The sequence below is a fragment of the Akanthomyces muscarius genome (genome assembly GCF_028009165.1).
Source record: "Akanthomyces muscarius strain Ve6 chromosome Unknown contig_11, whole genome shotgun sequence".
Lineage (NCBI taxonomy): Eukaryota > Fungi > Ascomycota > Sordariomycetes > Hypocreales > Cordycipitaceae > Akanthomyces > Akanthomyces muscarius.
In genome coordinates, this window is record NW_026611614.1 from 454,821 (window position 1) to 474,932 (window position 20,112).

A 20,112-nucleotide genomic window follows, 5' to 3' on the forward strand; every position below is an offset into this window, starting at 1 on the left:
TATAGCTGAAAAACATGCCCTAGGCATGAGAAAGTGTTTGATCTCGTTTTTTTTTTTTCAGAAAATGAGCAATCATTCAACCAGTACATATCAACTACTAGCCCGACAAGTCGGGAAGACCTTTGAGGTGGTCTTGGCAGACGCTGGTGAGGATCACGCCAGCAGGACAGTGTCAGTAAGGAAACTCGAGAGCGACGTATATCCTGGGGGCTGACTATTTTCCAAATTGTGTAGTCCCCGAGGAGACTCACTGCCGAAGTTAAGCGGCTGCAGGGGGAGAGTCAGGCACTTTCAGAGCAAGTTCAACAGCTGTCGGACGCCCTAGAGATGGAAAGCGAGCAGAGGCTTGTCGCTGAAGTGGAAGGCACCGTCGTGGAGCGCACAGACGAAGTGCGACAATACCAGACAGCGCTAACAAAATGCTTCCGGGAGCTGGACAGGGCGCTGCCCGCGCTTAATATCCTACGGCAGGTCACAGTAGAAGCTGTAGAAACGTAGCACGTCGTCTAGAGCGCAGGAGAGTGGAAGAAAAGCCTCAGGTAAAGATAATGTAAGCTTTGCCTGAGAAACGGCATGGTGTTATTAGTATCAACTGAGAACACAGTACCGCGCTTGGGATACATATTGTAGGACTAGGTAGAGGACAAGTTTCTAACCTTGTATTAGGGTCTAGTATGTCTTACTATTACTTATATGTAAGTCAAATCAATTGCCTGTTTTCTCGTCTATGCTTCTCAGCGTAATTGACGTATCCTCGTTTATAAACTGTCGCACGTACGATTCTATTTGTTCTTTAAATGCCTCTATGCCGGTCATCCGGCCACAGCTGGCCGTCTCGTTCCACCTCCTTCGCTTGCTAGGTCGTTTAGCCCTTAATAGTCTTTATTATTATAATTTATTTACTAACAATATTATATTACGGCAGAAAAAAATGTGCTAGCGAGAGTAAATAATAAGAACTAAGCGCTATCTCCTACCTACAGGCAGGAACCAAGCAAATCTATTAGCAGTAATAATCTAGCCTAACACTCTATATTAAGCTTTACTATAATAACTGTCCAAACAAAAACTTTAAAACTAAACACTAGTATTTCATATATTCCCACTCATATTCTAGGCTAGCCTCGAAATGAGTACTATTAGGTGTCTGGCATGTTTCGGGAAATAACACAAAATCTTCGGATAGTGTCACGAAATCATTCTCGAATGCCTGGCTGCCGATATTCAAGTGAACGTCTGCCTCGGTGATGAATTCAACGCTCTGCAGCCCAGAAGTGAGGCCAAAGTCCCCAAAGCCCGTCAAATGATTCTCGTTGGTCTTTGGCTCAGTGCCGGAGCCCAAGTGGATGTCTTGCACGGACGCTCTCGGCTCCGCCACAGAACTGCGGCTCATCAGCAGCGAGCTAGGTTCAGAATCGAGCACTGTCCCATCCGAGCAGGTCAGAGCGAGGTTTGAGGCCGATGTTTCAGAGCAATGTATCTTATTCGTGCGCTGTTCTTTCGGCCAGAGCTCTGGGATGGCTCTGTATAGCATTTTAGTCAACTTCAGCTGCTATTGAATATGTATGGCGTGGATCAATTGCCGTGAATGACATCCATACTTTTCAGTTTTGTCCTCTGAATTGAGCTCGCTTTTGTGAGAGGTCTTCCGCTTGAGCCCTCTGCGACGAGGCAAGGCCTTGCGCGAAGAGCGGCGGGCTGCGGCGGCTGGTCTCGTAGACATGTTGGTCTCACGTCGGCATATTATTTAAGTGCCTGTTTTGGGTGTTGACCACGACTTGGTATTTATAAGCTTGAAGATACTTGCTGGGACTGCGAAGGAGCCGCAAAAGTTTATACACTGTTCTCCAAGAGGATCAAGCAGTATGTAGTTACTGTGACGCACGTGTCCCACATTCCACGCCCTGGCTTGTACAATATGACCCCTGTTTTTTTATTGGTGTGGTACTTGCTCCGCACGAGTAGAAAAAGACATGTAGCGGTTTTCCTATATATGTACTAATCCCGGGAAATGAAGTCTCTAACTGTTCGCTTTTGCTCTATATTATCCTGACCTCTAGCACTCAGATTTACTGTCTAACCCGATCAAAGTAACACGCTAACAAAAATACAGGTATTATAGTTAAGTAATAGAGAAAGATGAGACATTTCGGATGGAGACAAGTAGAGCAAGAATCTCGCACTATGCAGTTCTTTTAGAAATTTACCTGTAGAAGAAGGCTGTAGGAATGGCAAGAAAACAAGAAAAGGTTTTAGTGTTTCCGGTGTGGTTTGTTGCGGCGCACTATCTAACCACGGTGGTGTCAAGCACCCACTTGTGGCTGCACGACACATGAAATTGTTGTGGGAGCGGTCTGCATAGTGCGAAGAAAAGGTTACGCACACTAGGAACTTTCATGGAGCTGAAAAATACTCTCGGCGCTACGCGTTACCACGCTCCGGGGCGACGTTTTGCGGGTGCCGAATTCCCTGCAGCAACTTGTTTTTCTGCATATTCATCTCTGAAATGAGCCGAGGCGGTCCAAATTCCGCTGAGGGGAGAGTTGGACAACGTCGGACGCTTATAGTAGTAGTAGTAGTAGTGTATTTTTCGTCCAGCGGCCCTTGGCCGCTCAGGTTCTCTACCCTAATGAGAGGCACAGGACGTGTTGAGCTAACCTATTCAGAATTCCCATCACTTCAAGACGCCCAGCTCTTCTTATGCTACAATACACGTGTCTATGGCCTCTCCCTGTGGCCGCTATTCGCCCGATTGGAACTCCCACCGCCTTAGGATCTGCCCAGCGCCTCTTGCCCTGCAGTACAAGCGTCTATGACCCTCCCTCCGACGGCCGCCATACTCTCCTTTGAAACTCTCACCACTCCAGGAGCTGCTCAGCGCTTCTTCTGCCGCACCACAAGTGTCTATGGCCACTCCCATCCATGGCCGCCATTCTTCCAAGTTCGTCCAGCATGGCATCAGCTCAAAGGCATCCACGTTCAGGCCCTTCACCCGTCAGCGGGCTCCGGGGTAATTGGTCAACCCATGCGTTTCTAGTCAGGAGTCTCTCACCCCTACGTCAACACTGCTGCCGCAGTTTATGCTCCAGTAATCAAGCAATATAAACAGCGTAGGGGTGGCGGCAGTCTGGTCATGCAGCTTACCTTCAGGGTGAAAACCCTCCGCAACTAGCCACCGTTGTTTAGAAGGGCAGGCCTTCCAATACCCATGACTCTTTGGTTACGAAGGAAGCCACGAGGTCCAAGTGGACAAGTAGTCAATGCCGGCTTCGCAGAGGACGATGAACTGCTCCTCAAGTCATCCTCTGTGCTGTTAGTGCCACGATGGGCGCTGACGGCGACAAGCGAGGCATGTGGCCTGTAAAAACCAGACCCACTAACAGGCCGCTAACTTGACAGCTCGAAAAGTGGAGGAATTTTTACAGGGGAGAGTTGACACAACGTCGGACGCGTGCGCACGTGATGGGAAGTATAGGGTAGGCTTCTAGAGTAGGCTGTGATAATTTCTAGCTTTAGATTAATATAACTATCACGAAACAAAGCACAAGTACAGTAGTGTATTTTCTTCTGGCCACTGTGTCGCTGACTTGCGCTTTGACGGCTGTGCGCATCAACGCCTACTGACCTACCAACAGATGCAACGCGCCAGACTCGAATGGAAAGATGCTGCACTACTGGCTACCAAGTGTCTGGTTCACGAATAGCAGCACAAGAGGGCGTGGAAGCTGCAGGGTCATCCGCTATGAGTGGTACAGAGCAGAAAGGAACAGTCCGTGGAGCAAAACCCCGACGAAATTGAACATCTTGTACAACAACCATTACACCGCGGCCGTAGTCAAGCCACAGCCATAGTCCTCGCGTTGGCGGCGCGGCCTCTACGCGATCGCGAGCGGAGTCCAAGAATCTACGATCTCTTCCCCGTAAGCGCATCACTGTAGCTCTCGGGCGACAGATTCAACGCGCAACGACTTTTTAGCAGTGGGTTACCACCGTTAAAGGAGACCCGTAAATTTTTGCAACGTCGACCTGAATAGTCTGACTGAGCACCGGAGCTTGTCCGCAAGTCCGCGAGACTAGTTCGTTTCGTTTAGTGCCCACGCGCAGGGATGTCCTTCGACCAGGAGAGCATTTCTCGAGATTGGGTGGACTGTCTCCTTCTCGCAGCCTTTCTACAAGAGGCCCGGAGCGATGGAGTCGGGCGCGGACGGCTGTCTACCCGGGCCATGCGAAGCTGAGTACAACCTGTGCGGCTTATCTGATCGGTGACAACTTGCTTACGTGAGGTTGACCGAACTTTACCGTGACAGCCAAAATTTTGTGGCGCTTGCTTGTGGCGTGTCGGCTTTTGAATGGCATGTCTGTGGAGCTTCAAGCGCTTTGAATTCCGGACCCGACGGTGGACGTTTGCAGCCCGAGGCGCATGAGACAGGCAAACCTGATGGCGTGCCGGAAATTGTGACTTTGCTGTTTGTTGGAGCCACAGCAAGCTCTGCGCCAAGATAGGGTGGCGCGTACGTCGGCGTTGACACCGTTTTCTACGCATGAACACGAATTTTCCGTCATCTGATGGAACCCCTCATGCAGCCTGGCAACGAAGCCCTGCAGCCTGATTTACACAGCGTCTGAGCGCGCAGAATCGGTGGGCCCAGCCCACCCTGCGGTCGGCCATCCCTTTGTGTGCCGTAAGCCTACAGCCAGGTCACTGTACCCAGTGCCCAGCTATACCAAGAGATACAGCTTTCCACTGCAAATAATCCCTGAAGCGCGGTAGGGCGTCACTGGAATCATGTGGCGGCACCCCCACCACATCCCTGTTCCGCGTCGGGCTTCGCAGTTATTGGCCTTATTGCAATGCCTTCACAGCTTGTTGCATTTCCTGACCTAACAGAGCTATAGCTCATAAACCATGCCAAAATGACTAGCAAAAGAGAATCGGCAGAGAGGCTGAAGCATGCATGCATGGCTTCTTGTTATATTGTGGCGGCAGGGCCGATAGGGATTTTAGCCAACCCTAGTTTCTGGAGGAAGTTGCCTGGTGCAGCAGTAGTTTCGCAAAAGACATGGGGCACTTCATAGCTGCCAAGACAATCTGATTGTGAGCTTCGACAAGCTTAGTGGATACTGAAGTAGAACTCCAGTTACAGCTTTTCGCATCGACAACGTCACTGCCAATAATTATGGTACATTGGTACCGTATTCAGACTTGTCACTTTGCAAGAACTAGCCATGGTAGAAGTGGATAACATCGAGGCATGTTCTGACTGTTTGCATACCACTGCTGCAGCTCAGTAGGATATCTTGTTACTCTAGCAATATACTAAATCGGATACCGATAGTCGCAAACTGCCGATATCATTCACTAGAAGAATTACCACATACACTATACCAGAAACCATTTGCAAGGTGTACATCAAGTGTGCCGCCATGGACAATGATAAGCTCGAGTCCCATTGCGAATCCACGGACAGGGCCGTGCCCTTGCCCATACGAGCGGTGCGGGTCATCCAGCTGAAGGCATGCCTATACGTGGAATTCTTGTTTACCAGCCTCATCCGACTCAATAGACGCGTCGCAAGCGAGCAGTGTCAGGAGAAATCCGACGCAGCTAAAGCCGGTCAGACCAAAAAACACAGTGCGAAACGATTGTTCATACGTGGTCAGGATATTGACCAGCTCGGCAGGCGAGAGACCCAACTCTCTCAGTAGCGGCACTGAGCCCAAGGCCTGAGTTTCTTGCAACAGACAGCGAAGCGCTGGCGGCATGCCGTTGAGGGTAGCCACCGAGCTGCTGACCTGGTTGCTAAACGCGGCGGCGGAGACGGCGAGCCCAACTGCTGCGCCGAAGAGCCGAAAAGAAACCAGAATGCCTACTGCGTGGCCATGGGCGTCAGGCTGCGTGCTAGCCTGCATCATGATCGGCAGGGCCGTGAACAAAGACCCAAGACCGATCGCCACCATAGCCTCGAAACCAACCGTCTGCGCAAAGGTCGTATGCGCTCCCCACAGCGTGCAGAGACCGAGACCGAGACTCGCAAAGAGCCAAGACAGCCTGACTGCCCAGACGTAGCGGCGCGTCCATTCGACGCCCGCGGCCGCGATACCCGTGAATGCCATCAGAATGACGTAAAATGGAAGAAGGGACACGGACGATCGAAGAGCAGCCTCCGGGCGGACGGACTGGAAGAACATCGTGAGGTGGAAGATGAGTGTGTAGAAGATCATGCCGTGCACGAAGCTGAGGGCTAGGGCACAGGCAGCGGTGCGGGTACGGAAGATGCGGTAGGGGAGAATGGGCTGGGCAGCCCCCGACTCATAGCAAGCCGAGGCGCCAAGAACCGCGACGCCGACGAAAAGCGGAAGCAGCGTCCTCCAGGAGTCGCTGGGGTACAAGGCGCCCGCCCAGCTCAAGGGCAGTGTCAGGGCGATGACACCGACAACGAACAGAGCGAGGCCGCGCCAGTCGAAGCCTGCAAGCTGCTGCACGGGACCGCCCTCGAGCGGCTTCAGAGTGAGGCAGAATATGGATAACGGAAGACAGAGAGCGATGAAGGGCAGGTTTATCCAGCCGATCCATCGCCAGGACGCATATTCGCCCAGCAGCGCGCCCACGACGGGGCCGAGGACGCTCCCTAACGCGAACGGGATGGAGACCAGGCCGATGTAGAAGGCGCGTTCCCCTAGTGTGGTGACGTCGGCGATGAGGATCTCGTTCAGGACGTCAATGCCTCCGCACCCGGATCCTTGCAGCGCACGGGCGAGGATAAGGACGGGAAGGGACTGCGCGGTCGCGAAGAGGACAGACCCAGCGGCGAAGAGGAAGAAAGCAGTGTAAAGCTGTATCTTGCGTTCGATCAGCTCCGAAAGGGCCATGTACACGGGCAGCATAACCGTAATAACCAGCAGAAACGAGGCATTCGCCCAGAACGCCTCCAGGTACGTTCCATCAAACTCCTCCGCTATGATCTAAATCTTGTGTCAGCTGGTTGTTACAGGTTCGGGCTACGCCGTGGGCGGCGGACTCACAGGTATAACAACTGCCAACACCGTGGCGTCGATGGAGACGATGAAGACCATCAGCAGGATGGACAAAAGAGCAAGATGGAACTTGACTGGTTTCTGGAATTTCTGTCGAGCGTTGAAGTCTTTCAGATCATAGTCAACTAGTGATGAGGGGGTCTCTAGCGTAGCGTGGTGCGGCGTTGCCGCGCTGGCCTTGTTAGCCTTGCTGGTCATCTTGGCCGTGTTGAGTTCCTGCAATGGCACCGTTTGGCGAGTAAGCTGGGCGCGACAGCACACACGAGTCGTCCATGCACAATGCAAAATGCTGCCAGTGGTCGTCTCAGGTCGCTCAGTGCGCAACCGCATTGCGTATTATATGGGCGGGTTTTGTCTGCTGTCAATGGAGTCAACGGCAGGAGCTGTTTCGGGCTCTTCAAAACCCGCCACTCGTTCCATGGCTGAACAGCCACCCCCAACCGTCATACATAGCCAGATTTGGCTCCAGTATCACGGCGAGGGCATGACATGGATAGAAAAAAGAAGGTACTTGCCCCACGGTGCAGTAGGAGCAAAACTTCCATATTTTTATGCTCGCGTTTCCCGCTTCAGCCAACACACATGCGAAATTACCTACAGAATGGGGGGGCTGATGCAACGGCAAGTCTGCGCGGCTGGGTTCGCTGGCCGTTGGACGGGGTCACGGAGCAAACCATAGAGCATAGAACCATGGGCGGACGACCGTTCCTGGGTTCGCGCGCGGATACAACGTCGAGAGCAACGTACGCCACTTGCATCAGCTTATTCAACAAAAGAGTGCCTGTAGGTCCACTTCAAACTTCCTTTTCAGCAATGGCTGTGACAAATCGCGAGACTCGTAGCCATTCGGAACTCCTTCTCCCACCCTCTTGAGAGCCGCCGTTGCACCCACGCCCATTTCATGTTTCTCTCACGGCGCCCTGAAGCTCCCCATACACCTAGTTCATCAACCTTAAGCCTGAGTGTTCTTATGTTATGGTGTGGAAGCGCCACCATGACTCAAACCCCATGCGACAGAATTTCCAATTTCGCGTAGTCCTTGAAGAACGGTCGCATCCTGCTCAGGCAGCGCCACTCCACCTCCAATCCGCAGCACTTTCGTGCCGCTATGTAGGATTCGCTTGCACACTCGATGCCGCACTTTCCGGTCGTCTTTGACAATGTTTACTGGCTTGGCACTCGCGCGTTCTCCGCTGCTTGCCTCCGTCGATGTTTGTCGGGCTTCTCGTGGTGGCCTCACGGTATTTTCGCGGACTAGACTCTACTGTTACCGAGTAGACAAGGCGCGTATTACGCAATTACAGGAGCAGGGCTGGTGAGGCGTCTCGATGATAGCTTTTCGCGCCAGACTTCATCCGGGAACACGCATTGCGGACACGCCGCTCCGGCTAGAGATCAATGCATTTCGCCGGGGTGTAAACGAACGAACGAGCTAGGCGGGTCGACATCTGGGGCGGGGGTGAGGGTCAAGCTCTGGATAGGGTAGCCCTTTCGATACGTCGACCAGACCAAGTAGACCCCCCCGGGCAGTGGTTCCATGGGTCGATAGCACCAGGCCCGTGACCACTTAGAGCGACGCCACGATGGCACAGAGCTGTCTGGCAGATCTGCCGCCGATAGTGCCACAGCGGTGCGGACGGCTCGTGGGGAAGACGTCGTGGATTTTCCCGATCAATCATCAACGGCTTGTAACCGTCATACCACCGCCGCCATATTTAGTTTATGGGCTGGCGGCACGATGCAAGAAGAGGGTTGCAGGAAGGCTAAGCTTGTCTGTGTACTGAGCGCAAAATTCTTCCGTAGGCTCTGTGTCATGAGGAATTGGCGCCCTGCAGCCTGATTTGCGTCCCTTTACTACTATTCGTTGAACCAGACACCTGGTAACCAGTGAGATGTTAGTACACCCTTTCGTTCCCTCATCTGCACGAGAGTGGGTGAGGCGGAAATTGCAGCCATGACCCCGCCATGAGTCGAATGGGGAGCTAGAGTACTGCCCTTTTTTTTTCTTTTGCCTCCGCTGCGGAGCTAATCCACGGGGCTGTGAAAGAACCTACTACTCCAATCAGGTGCTTTCATCTATGCTAGAGAAATGCTATTGACCTAAGCTACGGTGAGCTTCCACAGCAAGAACGCGAGGAACATTTCTTGCGCTAGACTAGTCGTGCTACGAGCTGCCCAGCCACTCATGACCTTTAAGAAGCGTGGGTGGTGGCCCCGGTTGCGGCTCCACCATGACTCGCTTCAGCCTAGCACTAGCATCATTAGTCCCAACACACTGCATCGAGGACAAAAGCCCGTGTTCGTCCAAATGCAGTGGAAACCCGTTAGCGTGGTGGTGTTCTCGAACAGAGGCGGGGACAGTACCGTCCCTGTCACCAGCAACAACGTCGATGTGCTGGATTCTATCGGCGTTCGCATGCTTCGCGAAACAGAGAACAGACCCGAAGCGCAAATAAACGAGCGACGGCAAATGTGAGATTCCTTCTGTGCTCTATTGTTGCCCGAGCGCTTTACGTCAATGAGGACTTAGAGCTGAAGACCCGACGAGCGGGTCCAGGCAGTTTGTTGGTCAATACGGAGTAGTCTGCGCCTCACGTTGGTTAGCAGATGGCCCGCGACGCCTACGTGGATGTCGTGTCCACTCCTACCTCTGGTATACCAAGCATCACCCGAATCGCGTTCGGCGCGACGTGCGTAGAAGAATGCACGTCAACATAGCCTATAGAAGGACGAGGGAACAGGCAGCGTAGCGCACGCGGTGTTGGGCCGAAACGTTCTCATGATTCCGATGGCGACCTCAATGCGTCGTTGAGTGGCGAATAAACTGCCGCGGGGAAAGTTGTCAGGCCTGCCGACTGGCGCAGAAAATCACCCGTTGCTCGCAACAATCTACTCGGTAGCGCCCATACCCTCCTATTTTGACCCATCCCTTTGTGTGCCGTAAGCCTACACTCTTGTACTTTGCAAGGATGTTAGCGAATGAGAGGCTCTGAAAACATATGGTACCAAGGTTACGCAGCGATCCGCACCAAAACTGACGTACCGCCAGTACAGCACACTATTGCTTCACGTATACGGCGGAGTAACCGCAAAGGATCGATCAACGCCGAAGCTACTATTTGGACTCAATTGCTTGTGATGGCTCTGGCCACAACGCAGCTGCACCACTACGAGGCATGAACGCGCTTACCCTGCGAGCTGTTGCAAAACGATGAAAAAAAGAAGAGAACCATTGGGAACTAGCTACCCCAGCGCTGTCGCGCCGTCCCGAAGCACTTTGCCGTTCGGTTGGGAGACCGCCTCTCGCTGTGGAGCCTCGCTGCGTACTACAAACAAGGCTGCGTAATGGGCATCATTGAGCAGAACCTTTTGTGCATCCACTGGAAAGTTGTGGATGCTGAGAAGTTCTTCGGATAATGGTAACGAGCGCGTGAGCGTACTGCCAATTGGTTTCGTGGTGGACATTTAGAGGGTAGTAATTCTGAAGGTAAAAACCGCCGAAAGAAGAGCCGCTTTCTCTAGTCAGAGCACGTGGTTCTCGATTTGATCGAAGAAGTGGTTACTAGCGCTAGTTTCAAGCACTTCACAGTAAGAAGGAAACCCCGACCTTGAGGAGGATGCGCCGACGTCCGTGAAGGCATTTTTGATAATAGCTCCAGTCAAGTCTAAGTCGAATAACTTCCCGTGGCACCAGTTGGTGCCCATGAGAACCGTCATTATGGCATCGCCGAAAATAGGCATGGTTAATATACCTTTCTTCTCCCTCACAAGCGCGGAATATGCCTCGACTTATTGACGTGTGTGACTCTCTGTGATACGTGTACGTAGTAGTGAAGCCAGGTGGCTTAAGCCGCTAGTAATAGCTTCTTACGCGGGAACCAAGACAGTGTACCACTGAAATGCGTTCAAAAGGTAAGGCTTAGACGAGGGTAAGAGGTTATCCTGTAGTGTTTTGCGAATACCGAGAGAACTAAAGACATTAACAGTACCGCGTAGGTCCTTTCGGGTCACTATATACAATCAAGCTGTTATGGACTGGCCCTAGGGCGTCTGCGAATAGGCGTCACAATTGTTGATGAATTATCTAGAGAATTGAAGAATTACATGCGGAACTGGCGCAGGTGGGGTTATGTAAGGAGTTGCTTCGTATTGACTACCAGCTATCTATTGAATAAGGTCTCAAAGTTGCTAGCAAACGGAAAATAACCGCTCATGGCTATTTCTAAACGCGGGGCATCAGCGTGGAGAATGAAGGTCAATGTAGCCTGAGGAAGACTATTGATATCGTCCTCCATAACTATCCTGAATACTTTGAGTTTGAGTAACCCACATTCTCACCCACCACTTAGGTCGCCTTGTTGGTTTTTTTTGTTGCGCTTATAGAGAGATATCGCCAGTATTTTTGACCTCTATACATATAAGCTCCCGCAATAGTGTTGACGAAGGATGCTTGCAAGCCAAACAGTTGAACAAAAAAGTTTGGTATAAACGCCATCATCCAAAATAGGCGCAGCATAGGCCGCACATTCTCAGAATAATCCTTAACCACCACGTTTTCAAAGCCGACACGCTTAAGCCGCTCCTCAAAGTAACCGTACTTTGCTTCTCCCCATGTCGGTATAGCACCATACCGAGTTACCTGTTCCTTGGCCTGTAACAAGTGTGGAGCTATTTCCTCTGAGATACCGTGTTCGTAGTCGTGCAGGACAATCTTGCCGCCGGGTTTCAGAATCCGGTGGAATTCTTCCAATGCTTTCTCAGCATCGTGGGCATGGGCTAGCGTCTCCATGGTGTAGACCCCATCGAATGATCCAGGCTCCAATGTCTTGAGATTATGGAAATCCATTTCCTCAAGTGTGATATTCCCCTTCAGTGCTTCATCAGATCTATCAAGATTCTGCTTGGCCATATCCAGGTGCTCTTTCATGTAATCAATGCCAGTCACGCGCAACCCTTTACTAGCCATGTGCAAGGCAACGTGACCAGCACCGCAGCCAGCATCAAGAACTCGCGAGCCGCGAGAGAGACCTAAACTTTTAAACAGTTCATCTTCCATCTCCCGAAGTGCTTTGCTGAGAGGTAACATCCTCCAGGTGTCTTTCTTCCAGTATCCGCAGTGGCGGGTATCGCCAAGTACCAGGCGATAGCCGACTCTTGATTCCCGCGACCGAAAGTAAGCTTGTAAGGCGTCATAATGGTTTTTGACGGTATCGATCGAGGTAGGGTTAGATTTCGCCATTTGAAAACTTTCTGGGCTGTGAAGAAGCCACGTATTTCGACTCTGTAGTATCAAGCTTTGCGTCTCAGCAAGTGGTTCTTTAGTACATGATTCCGGCGGTATGGCGGCTGCGCCTATAATATATAAATCTGTGATCGAGTCACGGTCATCACCCCTGCCGGGGGCGTTCGTGTGACTCGAACCCACGAGAGTCATTTTACGTCTTTGGCGGCAGGGCTTGTGTGGAAAGATGTCTTCATATTCATAACCCTGCATAATATCGTATTCTAGATAGATAGGTACCAAGAGGGATGCAAGGGCCCCGAGCCAAAATCAAGCTACAAGCTACCCCTGCTTTATTGAACAAAGATTAAACCTAGTGGCAAAGAGCTATCCCTTTGGTGTCACAGATGGTCCAGTCATGGACCTACCCTGCACCCCACTCACTTGTCCGCGCGTTGGACCGTGCATTTAGCTGAATCCTCTGTAGATTTCTGATCGTAGCTCTTCGAGCTACGTCTTGTACATAGAGCCTGCCCTACCTGAGGAGTGCCTATCCGTAGCAATAGATCTAATTCAACACGCCTGTGTGCTTCCCGTCCTACCCGCTGCCCACCGACCCTAACATTTGGTAGTGTAGGAGGACGCTTTAAGTAACTTACGAGGTTCCTAACCAACCAATGTCACAATCCACCAGGTACCTTGGGCCAGCACGGAAGCAGCTATGGCTGGGTATCTATAGCGCAGATAAGTACTGTACTGTACCAGCTAGTATATAGCTAAACTAGTAGATATCCCTGCTGAATGTGTATCTTTAGGTATCAATTGTGGTGGGTCAGATGACCTTAAACCTCCTCCTCGACTATTAGAGAGATAATGCTATCCCTACCTCTTTATTAGTGTAATACCTATCCTACTCGAGGTATAAGAAGACACTTAGTGACTTGCGTATATATATAATAAACCTGGAAATGTAAGTTTCTAGATATATACCTTTAACCTATACTATTCTAGTTCCAGAACTCTTATTTACTATACTAACTTAATTAAAGCTGTAATTATGAGTTTAAGACTAGAACTAGAACAAGTCCTTGATTGCATGATTCTTGTATAACTATCAAAAACGCTTGGGTACCACATTGGCAGGGCCGCAGCGCCTCCCCTGCTAGCAGCCTCAAGTGTCCGGAAATTAACTAAAGAGACCAGAAAAAGACTGAGTCACGCTTCATACTGCATTTTTAAAATACTGCAATTGATTAATTATAAGGACTGCTTTTGCAGACAGGAACTACCCTTGCCGGCATTCTACTTCCGCCCACGATAACGACTCAATGTTGAGGCCACGGGCGTACACGCCACAACGGACGAGATACGGAAATCGACCTACGCAGAGCAACTCAGCCCGAATTGACTTAATCCTTGAAGATCGCGATTGAACACTCGAAGACGCTCAACGCACCACCCTCACGGGAGTAATGCCTTGATGCTGGAGCAGCGCACGGCTTGTCTTTGGTGTTGTGCTCCTAGAATCACACTATTATCTATAAATTCAATAGAAGTAATTAATCATCTAGAGATAACAAATCCATCAAGGTAAAATCTGCTAGTGTGCGGGCTCTATCGACGTTATTGTGGCTGCGAGGCTGGTAACCGCCACAACATCTAACTATGCCAGGAGCTTTTCGCCGCTTTCTTCGTAGATGCGCTCGAGGCACTCGCCAAGACACCAACTGAGAACCAAGCAGCCGCCAGCAAAGAAGCACACACCAAACCGCCCTCCGTCACTCGCCTGTATGATGAAAGCACACACAGGACCACCGCTGAGTAATCTATGTAGCAATGTGTTAACCTCGGCCAGATCAATATTCCACTTCAAGGACTTACCCTAGGCATGGTAATGCGGTATTTATGACCAGGTTTCCACTAAACGCGTCGTCAGCTTTCTTGTCGTCTCGGCATCAGCAAAACGTACCTTTGTAGCTGATGCTTCGCAAATTCCGTGACAAGGATGTGTCCTGTGAAAAGGCCTAGAGAGGCTGCGGCAACTCCCATCAACACGGTGGTGACCATAATCGGAAAGGTCAGCGTCAGAAGTCCGACCACACCCGTCTCTACCAGGAGCAGACGCCCACTGTATAATCAGCGCCTGTCCGAGGACTACCTACAGAGAGGGAGAAAGCTTGGCACGTACCTCGAAACCCATCGGCCCAAATACAGTGAAGAAAAATGTCCTATGACAGCAAATCCTTGGAAGACCGCGGGTAGATAGTCGCATATTCCGCCCAAAGCCGAGTCGGCCCCCCAAAATGCTAAATAAGTCAGAGGCATGGACAGTCCCATGTAGAGAAACAATGAAGAGCCGACCTTCAGCAGCTTTCTGCACAGAGTCTTCGGCTGGGCTGGTTCAGGCTCGCCCGGTAATGACGATGAGCCGCAAAGACACATGATCATTAACGAGCATGAGAGTAAGGAAGCCGTAATAACGGCAATGATACGGTGCGCCGCAGACGCCACAGCATACACGGTGAGCAACTTAACGACGACCGACCAAAACAAAGCACCAAACAGGGAGCCGGAGGGAATTAGCAAAGCCAGTACAGATCCTTCGAGATATTGAGTGCCAAAGCTAGTCGTTGTGGCGTGCCTGAATACATTAGTGGCAAAGTTCATTCAAAGAGCAAAACGGCGCTTACAAAATGCCTGCACCGACGGCGAACATCAATCCCTGAGCAATAATAATCTCAGCTATAGACCGCGCCAGGCTGCACCAAATCCACGCTGCCACACACAAAAGCGCACCAGCCATCATTATCTTTTTTTGAGGCGGAATGTTCACATGGGACACGCAAAGGAAAACTGAAAGCTGAAAAAAAACACGTCAGATGATTGAACAGAGAAGGACCATAAAGCCGGACCATACCTGCAAGCTTCCGATCAGAGCAATGGTGGCGCTATTTTGCGAGGGGAACAGGGATCGCTGGTACCAGTCTTGAAAAACGGAAAAACAAATCACAACGCCTAGAAGCACGTCAGATTTACAGCAGGTAACGATGGAAGAAAGACAATGTATAACCAGTCGTAGCAAAGTTGCAGAGAGACGCTGAGATGACAAAAAGCCGATACTTTGCGTTCGAGGGCGCGGGGGAACCCTCGGGGGAGCTGTCGCCTGCAGACATGACGACGACGAGGCAACTGGATTAACTGCTGGAAATGAAAGATATTGGGACCATGGAAAATAATTTGACGATGTGATGCATACAATCAAGATATAAGAATTTGTAAGATAACGGACTGTAGTCGACGTGGTGATAGGGGCCGAGGAGGAACGTACGGGCCTTTTTATTAATACCAGATCATTAAACAGTCTGGGCCAGTCATCCACAGAACCCATTCTTCGGCGTCAAGAGGCGGGCCGCCTTGTTGGTCGAAACCCACTCACACTCCTAGACACAACACAGTCGCACTATCACAGACCGCCGAAAACGTCACACAGACCGCACTCTGGGGTTACACAACATGGGCAGAATTTTCCGATTTTTTCACACTTGACCCACCCTTCGCCCTGGCCGGACAAACACCGAGAGCAGTGGGAAGCCATCAAGGTCCCCCAGGCAGCCGCACACTGCGCAGAAGTAGTACTGTAACGCAGGCACTCATCTATCAACAGACGACCGACCCTAATTGTACCCGGGGTTTACCTTATCCTAGGCACTCTAGTATTTTTCCCTAGCTATAATTTATAAGTACTATAGGTTATAGGTTAACTAATAACTAGTCTACTACTATATTAATAATAATAATATACTGAGCTAGTTAACGTTAACTAGTATAATACTAACTACGTTATATATGTATCTTTTATAAAAATAACGTAGTTATAAAAGATTATTTTTAGAAAATCCTTTAACTAGTTAGTTATATAAATAATCACCTATTTCAAACTAATACTGTAGTATACAAAGAAATCTCTATAAAACTTCTAAATATTATCCTATAAGATCTATTATTATAGTCTACTTTCATACCCTATGAAATGTAAATACCTTAACTAACTCTATAATAATAATATATATGTAAATATATTGTATGTCTAGCTAAACAACCTATAGATTAGGGTATATAGCTAGCTTTTTCTTTTATTTCTTTATACTAATACTATACTTGATAATTTTGCCTCAATAGAGAAAGAGTCATATTTGCTTACTTTGTAACTAAAAGTTTATTTGCCTCCAAGTCGAGCAAAAAAGCTTGAGAATAAGACTTGCAGGGGTGACTGGCTAGTTCAAACCCCGTTTTTGGGGTTCCTGCAAAGAGATTTGGTAAAAAGAAAAGAAATCAGATATCCATACGGTAATAAGGAAGACTTGTCTATCTAGACCTAATGCCATCTATAAGGTTTCAAGCAAGCACCCCCTCACAAACGCTGAACCACGACCTAACATGCTATACAACAAGCGGCCAGTACTTGGTCGCCTGGCGTTACCGCACCACAGGGACAAGGGCGAAGTGGGGTCAGAGTGTGACGAAACACGTTTACTCTTCACGTTTCCTGTATATAATGGCTGTCGGACTGTAAACCAAGGCTACAACTTTCTTGCCAGTGATAACATACTCTATTATCATTATGTTCTCCATCTCGGAGAAAGGCCAGTTACTGTTCATTGTCCAACTCGTTTGTCTCTACGCCGTTTGGACGGTTACGGCTCTCCGCGTGCTGGCGCGGTTCCGACGACAGAACGGGGCGGTGAGCTATTGTATGGAATATGCGTTTATGGACGCTGCTGTTGTAGGTTCTCTTTTCCCACGGACTACATTGGGAGATCTATGGTTCTCATCTGCTACCTCCACCAGATCCTCTATACAACCCTAGCAGTTGTCGCACTAAATGGCGTCGCTGCGGGCGGTATAGGCAAGCATGTTGACGACATCACTGTGACTGAGGCCACCATCGCCTTTCGTGCGTGGTTCATATGCGAGCTGCTCTATGGACCGCTAAGTGCTGCCGTCCGGACCTCGATCCTGTTGGTCCTTCTGCGCCTGAAACCTTCGCGGCTTGATAAGATGGTGCTCTACACCTGTCTGGCCGTCATGTATCTTTTTACTACTGTCTACTTTCTTCTTAATTTATTTCAGTGCAGTCCGCCGTCCTTCTTCTGGCGCCAATTTGGAGAGGTAGACCTCGAAGGCTCCTGCGCACACCCTGACATGGTGCCAAAGGCAGCCATTGCTCACAGCGCGGTCTCCGCACCGAGCGACTGGCTCACAGCGTTGATGGCAGTGAAACTGATGCGACAAAGCATGCGGGAATGGCGCAAACAAATGACCCTTGTCATCTTCCTCACCCTCGGTGCTCTGTAAGTGCTTCATAGTAGTACTCTTATTTTTCATCTTTTCAATTTGTGCTAACAAGATTCTGTATTGTCATCAGTGCGGGAGCTGTCATGATTGCACGAATACCGTTCGTGCAACTGCTCGAAATTACGCCTGATTTCCTATATCGCACGGTGTATGTTGCCCTACAGAGAAGACACCCCCCTCAAAAAAAGTAAGGCGTGCTGATCAAGTGCAGGGATGTAGCAATGTGGTCCGTAATTGAACCTTGCGTCGGGATTGTTGCGGGGAGCCTGCCCTTCGTCCGAGTGCTATTTGGCAAGAGAAAGCCCAAGTCAGACAGTCGCTCCAGGAGGGCAATTGAGATACCGGAGCTGGAAGGTATCCAGGTCCATACCACCTGGGAGGTGCGATCAGACTCCATAGACCGACAATGTGCCCTGACAGCCAATAATGTATCCGCCACCAGCGTCTCGCATCATGTTTTCTAGTCTTACATGGAAAACACACATAAATACCAGCCCCTTTTCCCTCCCTTTCAGAACTCGTTATTTAGAGCCTAATGTCAAACAACAACTGTGTGGTAAAGAAATTTTCCGCACTGTCATAGATAACATGAAGGTAGCAAAATTCGGTACTGTTGCTACTCCGTTGCATGCCACAAGCGGCTTCAGCCTGGACAGTCTACCAGTGTGCAGTGTAAGTATGATCATTTCTACTGCCTTTCCGATACTCCGAACGAATTAATATCTCAGGTGCCGTGCCTCATGGTTGCTCTCCACAGCGTTGGCTGTGATTTAGACGACCTCGCTTGTAGTTGCGATGCTGGGCACATGTCTGCCATCAAGACCAACGCAACACTTTGTCTCATCGGACACTGCAGCGCCGCGGACGTCTTAAAAGCAAAAGCAGAGGCCGATTTAGTTTGTGTCAACAGATCTGATGCCGCTGCGCTACGCAGCGCATCGTTTTCCTACAAGCAGAGCGTTATATTTACGGCACTGGCATTTGCTATGGAACTATGGAGGTTGTGTTTGGTCTAAGCGTATATGATGACGCAGTATGACTTGCTATAACTCAGCTTCTTTTTCCGTATTTTCTCACTATATAAATTTTGAAATGGGCCCCTGTGGCTACCACCGATTTTCATCAGCAATCATGAAAACCGATAAAGCCTTGCCGCCGCTACCCCTTTGCACCAGGCCGTTCCGCCGTGCAATTACCTCGTCAAGCGATATATTATATCCGACGCCCGAAAAAAGCCCCTTCTGTCCAGATATATTGTACGAGGCTAGACGGCTGGCGGAAGCTAGCAACTTCAGCAGCGTTTCCATCAGAAAGCTCCTGCTGCAAAGGCAGATACTGCCCAGCGTGAATGGCCTTTTACGAAGTTTTAAAGACGATCAGGTGCAATTCTGCATTTTGAAACGTAAGGCGAAATACACTCTTTTGATGGGGGGGCTTACCTTGGCACGGTACGATCCAATTATCCTTAGCCATGATGCGGAAACGCTTATGGAGATGGTAGTTGGCGGAAGGATTACATCATCTTTGGAAGTTGAAAGGACATTTAATGGACGAATATATCAAAATAATCCCCAATAGCTAGCGTGTCATTCATAATTCTGCAACTACCATGCGACGAGAAGCATAGGCTAGTTCTGCTTCTAAAAGGCCTCGTGCTTCAGAGTCCCCCAACGTGTCGGCAATCATCCAGGCGCTACTCAGATGAATCAGGTAGCACACCGCAGACAGTTGATTGCGACTTAATTCTGAGAGGTCAACGGACGATGGTGCCCTCCTCCCGCAGAACGAACCGACCGCGCCCTGAAGCCTGTCCAGTGCGCACGCCAAGACGCTTGCGCCCTCCCACCGCTGATCATTGCCACTGCGAATGCCGTCGGACCCGAGCGTAGCCAGCCGCAAGCACATTGCCTTGAACCAAGCGTGTGTGATTTCTGGCATTGCGATATTATTCGAAGTGCTTATTGCTAAACCTGACAAGACGCCACTGGCCCGAAAGAAGGGACGAATGCGGGCATCATGACACAAAGCAGCGTGCAGCGTTCCCAAGAGACGAAAGGCTTCATATTCGAGGACCCAAACTGAAGATTGGTCTCTGTCTCGCCGCGATGCGAGCTGCAGGGCGAGAAAGTACGCAGGACAATAGTCGCTCCTTGGCAGCGCAGATTTGCGAATCCACAGTCTCATGATAAGGGAAGAAGTGGAAGGAAGCTGGCCTTGTAACGCGCCTCATCTCCAGCGGATACATCATCAATATATGTGTTTATTAGATTTTCAACGTATTGATGCTAATCCTAATTCTACACTCCACTTTTAAGCTGAACCAGATTCTTGTCTAAACCATGACCATTTGATATTTGACTAGCAGGACAGATCTGATGAATACCTGGGGTGCGCCCACCCACGGTGGTAGGCCCGTCCAAGGTGGTAGTCTCGCCCGCGGTGATATTCTCGTCCACGGTGGTAGTCTCGCCCACGGTGGTAGTTCTGTCCACGGCGGTATT

At 50.1% G+C, this 20,112-nt stretch overlaps 5 protein-coding genes across 6 annotated transcripts; 2 read left to right on the forward strand and 3 right to left on the reverse strand.

Annotated features, from left to right (window-relative positions):
- Positions 1 to 4,188: 4,188 nt before the first annotated feature.
- On the forward strand, positions 4,189 to 4,503 carry LMH87_007660 (uncharacterized protein; the record flags this gene model as incomplete). The annotated part of the gene is made up of 2 exons (XM_056199580.1): positions 4,189 to 4,244; positions 4,308 to 4,503. 2 exons carry the CDS (start codon positions 4,189 to 4,191, stop codon positions 4,501 to 4,503), a joined length of 252 nt encoding a protein of 83 aa, XP_056058016.1.
- A 1,017-nt stretch (positions 4,504 to 5,520) lies between these two features.
- Positions 5,521 to 7,233, reverse strand: LMH87_007661 (uncharacterized protein; the record flags this gene model as incomplete). The annotated part of the gene is made up of 2 exons (XM_056199581.1): positions 5,521 to 6,963; positions 7,024 to 7,233. 2 exons carry the CDS (start codon positions 7,231 to 7,233, stop codon positions 5,521 to 5,523), a joined length of 1,653 nt encoding a protein of 550 aa, XP_056058017.1.
- A 4,147-nt stretch (positions 7,234 to 11,380) lies between these two features.
- Positions 11,381 to 12,274, reverse strand: LMH87_007662 (uncharacterized protein; the record flags this gene model as incomplete). 2 transcript variants are annotated; one of them, XM_056199582.1, is made up of 1 exon in its annotated part: positions 11,381 to 12,274. In XM_056199582.1, one exon carries the CDS (start codon positions 12,272 to 12,274, stop codon positions 11,381 to 11,383), a length of 894 nt encoding a protein of 297 aa, XP_056058019.1. The 2 variants fall into 2 exon arrangements, with proteins under 2 accessions (XP_056058019.1, XP_056058018.1); XM_056199583.1 differs by having other exon boundaries at positions 11,381 to 12,001.
- Positions 12,275 to 13,919: 1,645 nt separating this feature from the next.
- On the reverse strand, positions 13,920 to 15,429 carry LMH87_007663 (uncharacterized protein; the record flags this gene model as incomplete). The annotated part of the gene is made up of 7 exons (XM_056199584.1): positions 13,920 to 14,082; positions 14,138 to 14,176; positions 14,226 to 14,384; positions 14,445 to 14,897; positions 14,947 to 15,116; positions 15,174 to 15,271; positions 15,327 to 15,429. 7 exons carry the CDS (start codon positions 15,427 to 15,429, stop codon positions 13,920 to 13,922), a joined length of 1,185 nt encoding a protein of 394 aa, XP_056058020.1.
- Positions 15,430 to 17,077: 1,648 nt separating this feature from the next.
- LMH87_007664 (uncharacterized protein) lies at positions 17,078 to 18,075 on the forward strand (the record flags this gene model as incomplete). The annotated part of the gene is made up of 3 exons (XM_056199585.1): positions 17,078 to 17,607; positions 17,682 to 17,759; positions 17,823 to 18,075. 3 exons carry the CDS (start codon positions 17,078 to 17,080, stop codon positions 18,073 to 18,075), a joined length of 861 nt encoding a protein of 286 aa, XP_056058021.1.
- Between the last annotated feature and the right edge of the window lie 2,037 nt (positions 18,076 to 20,112).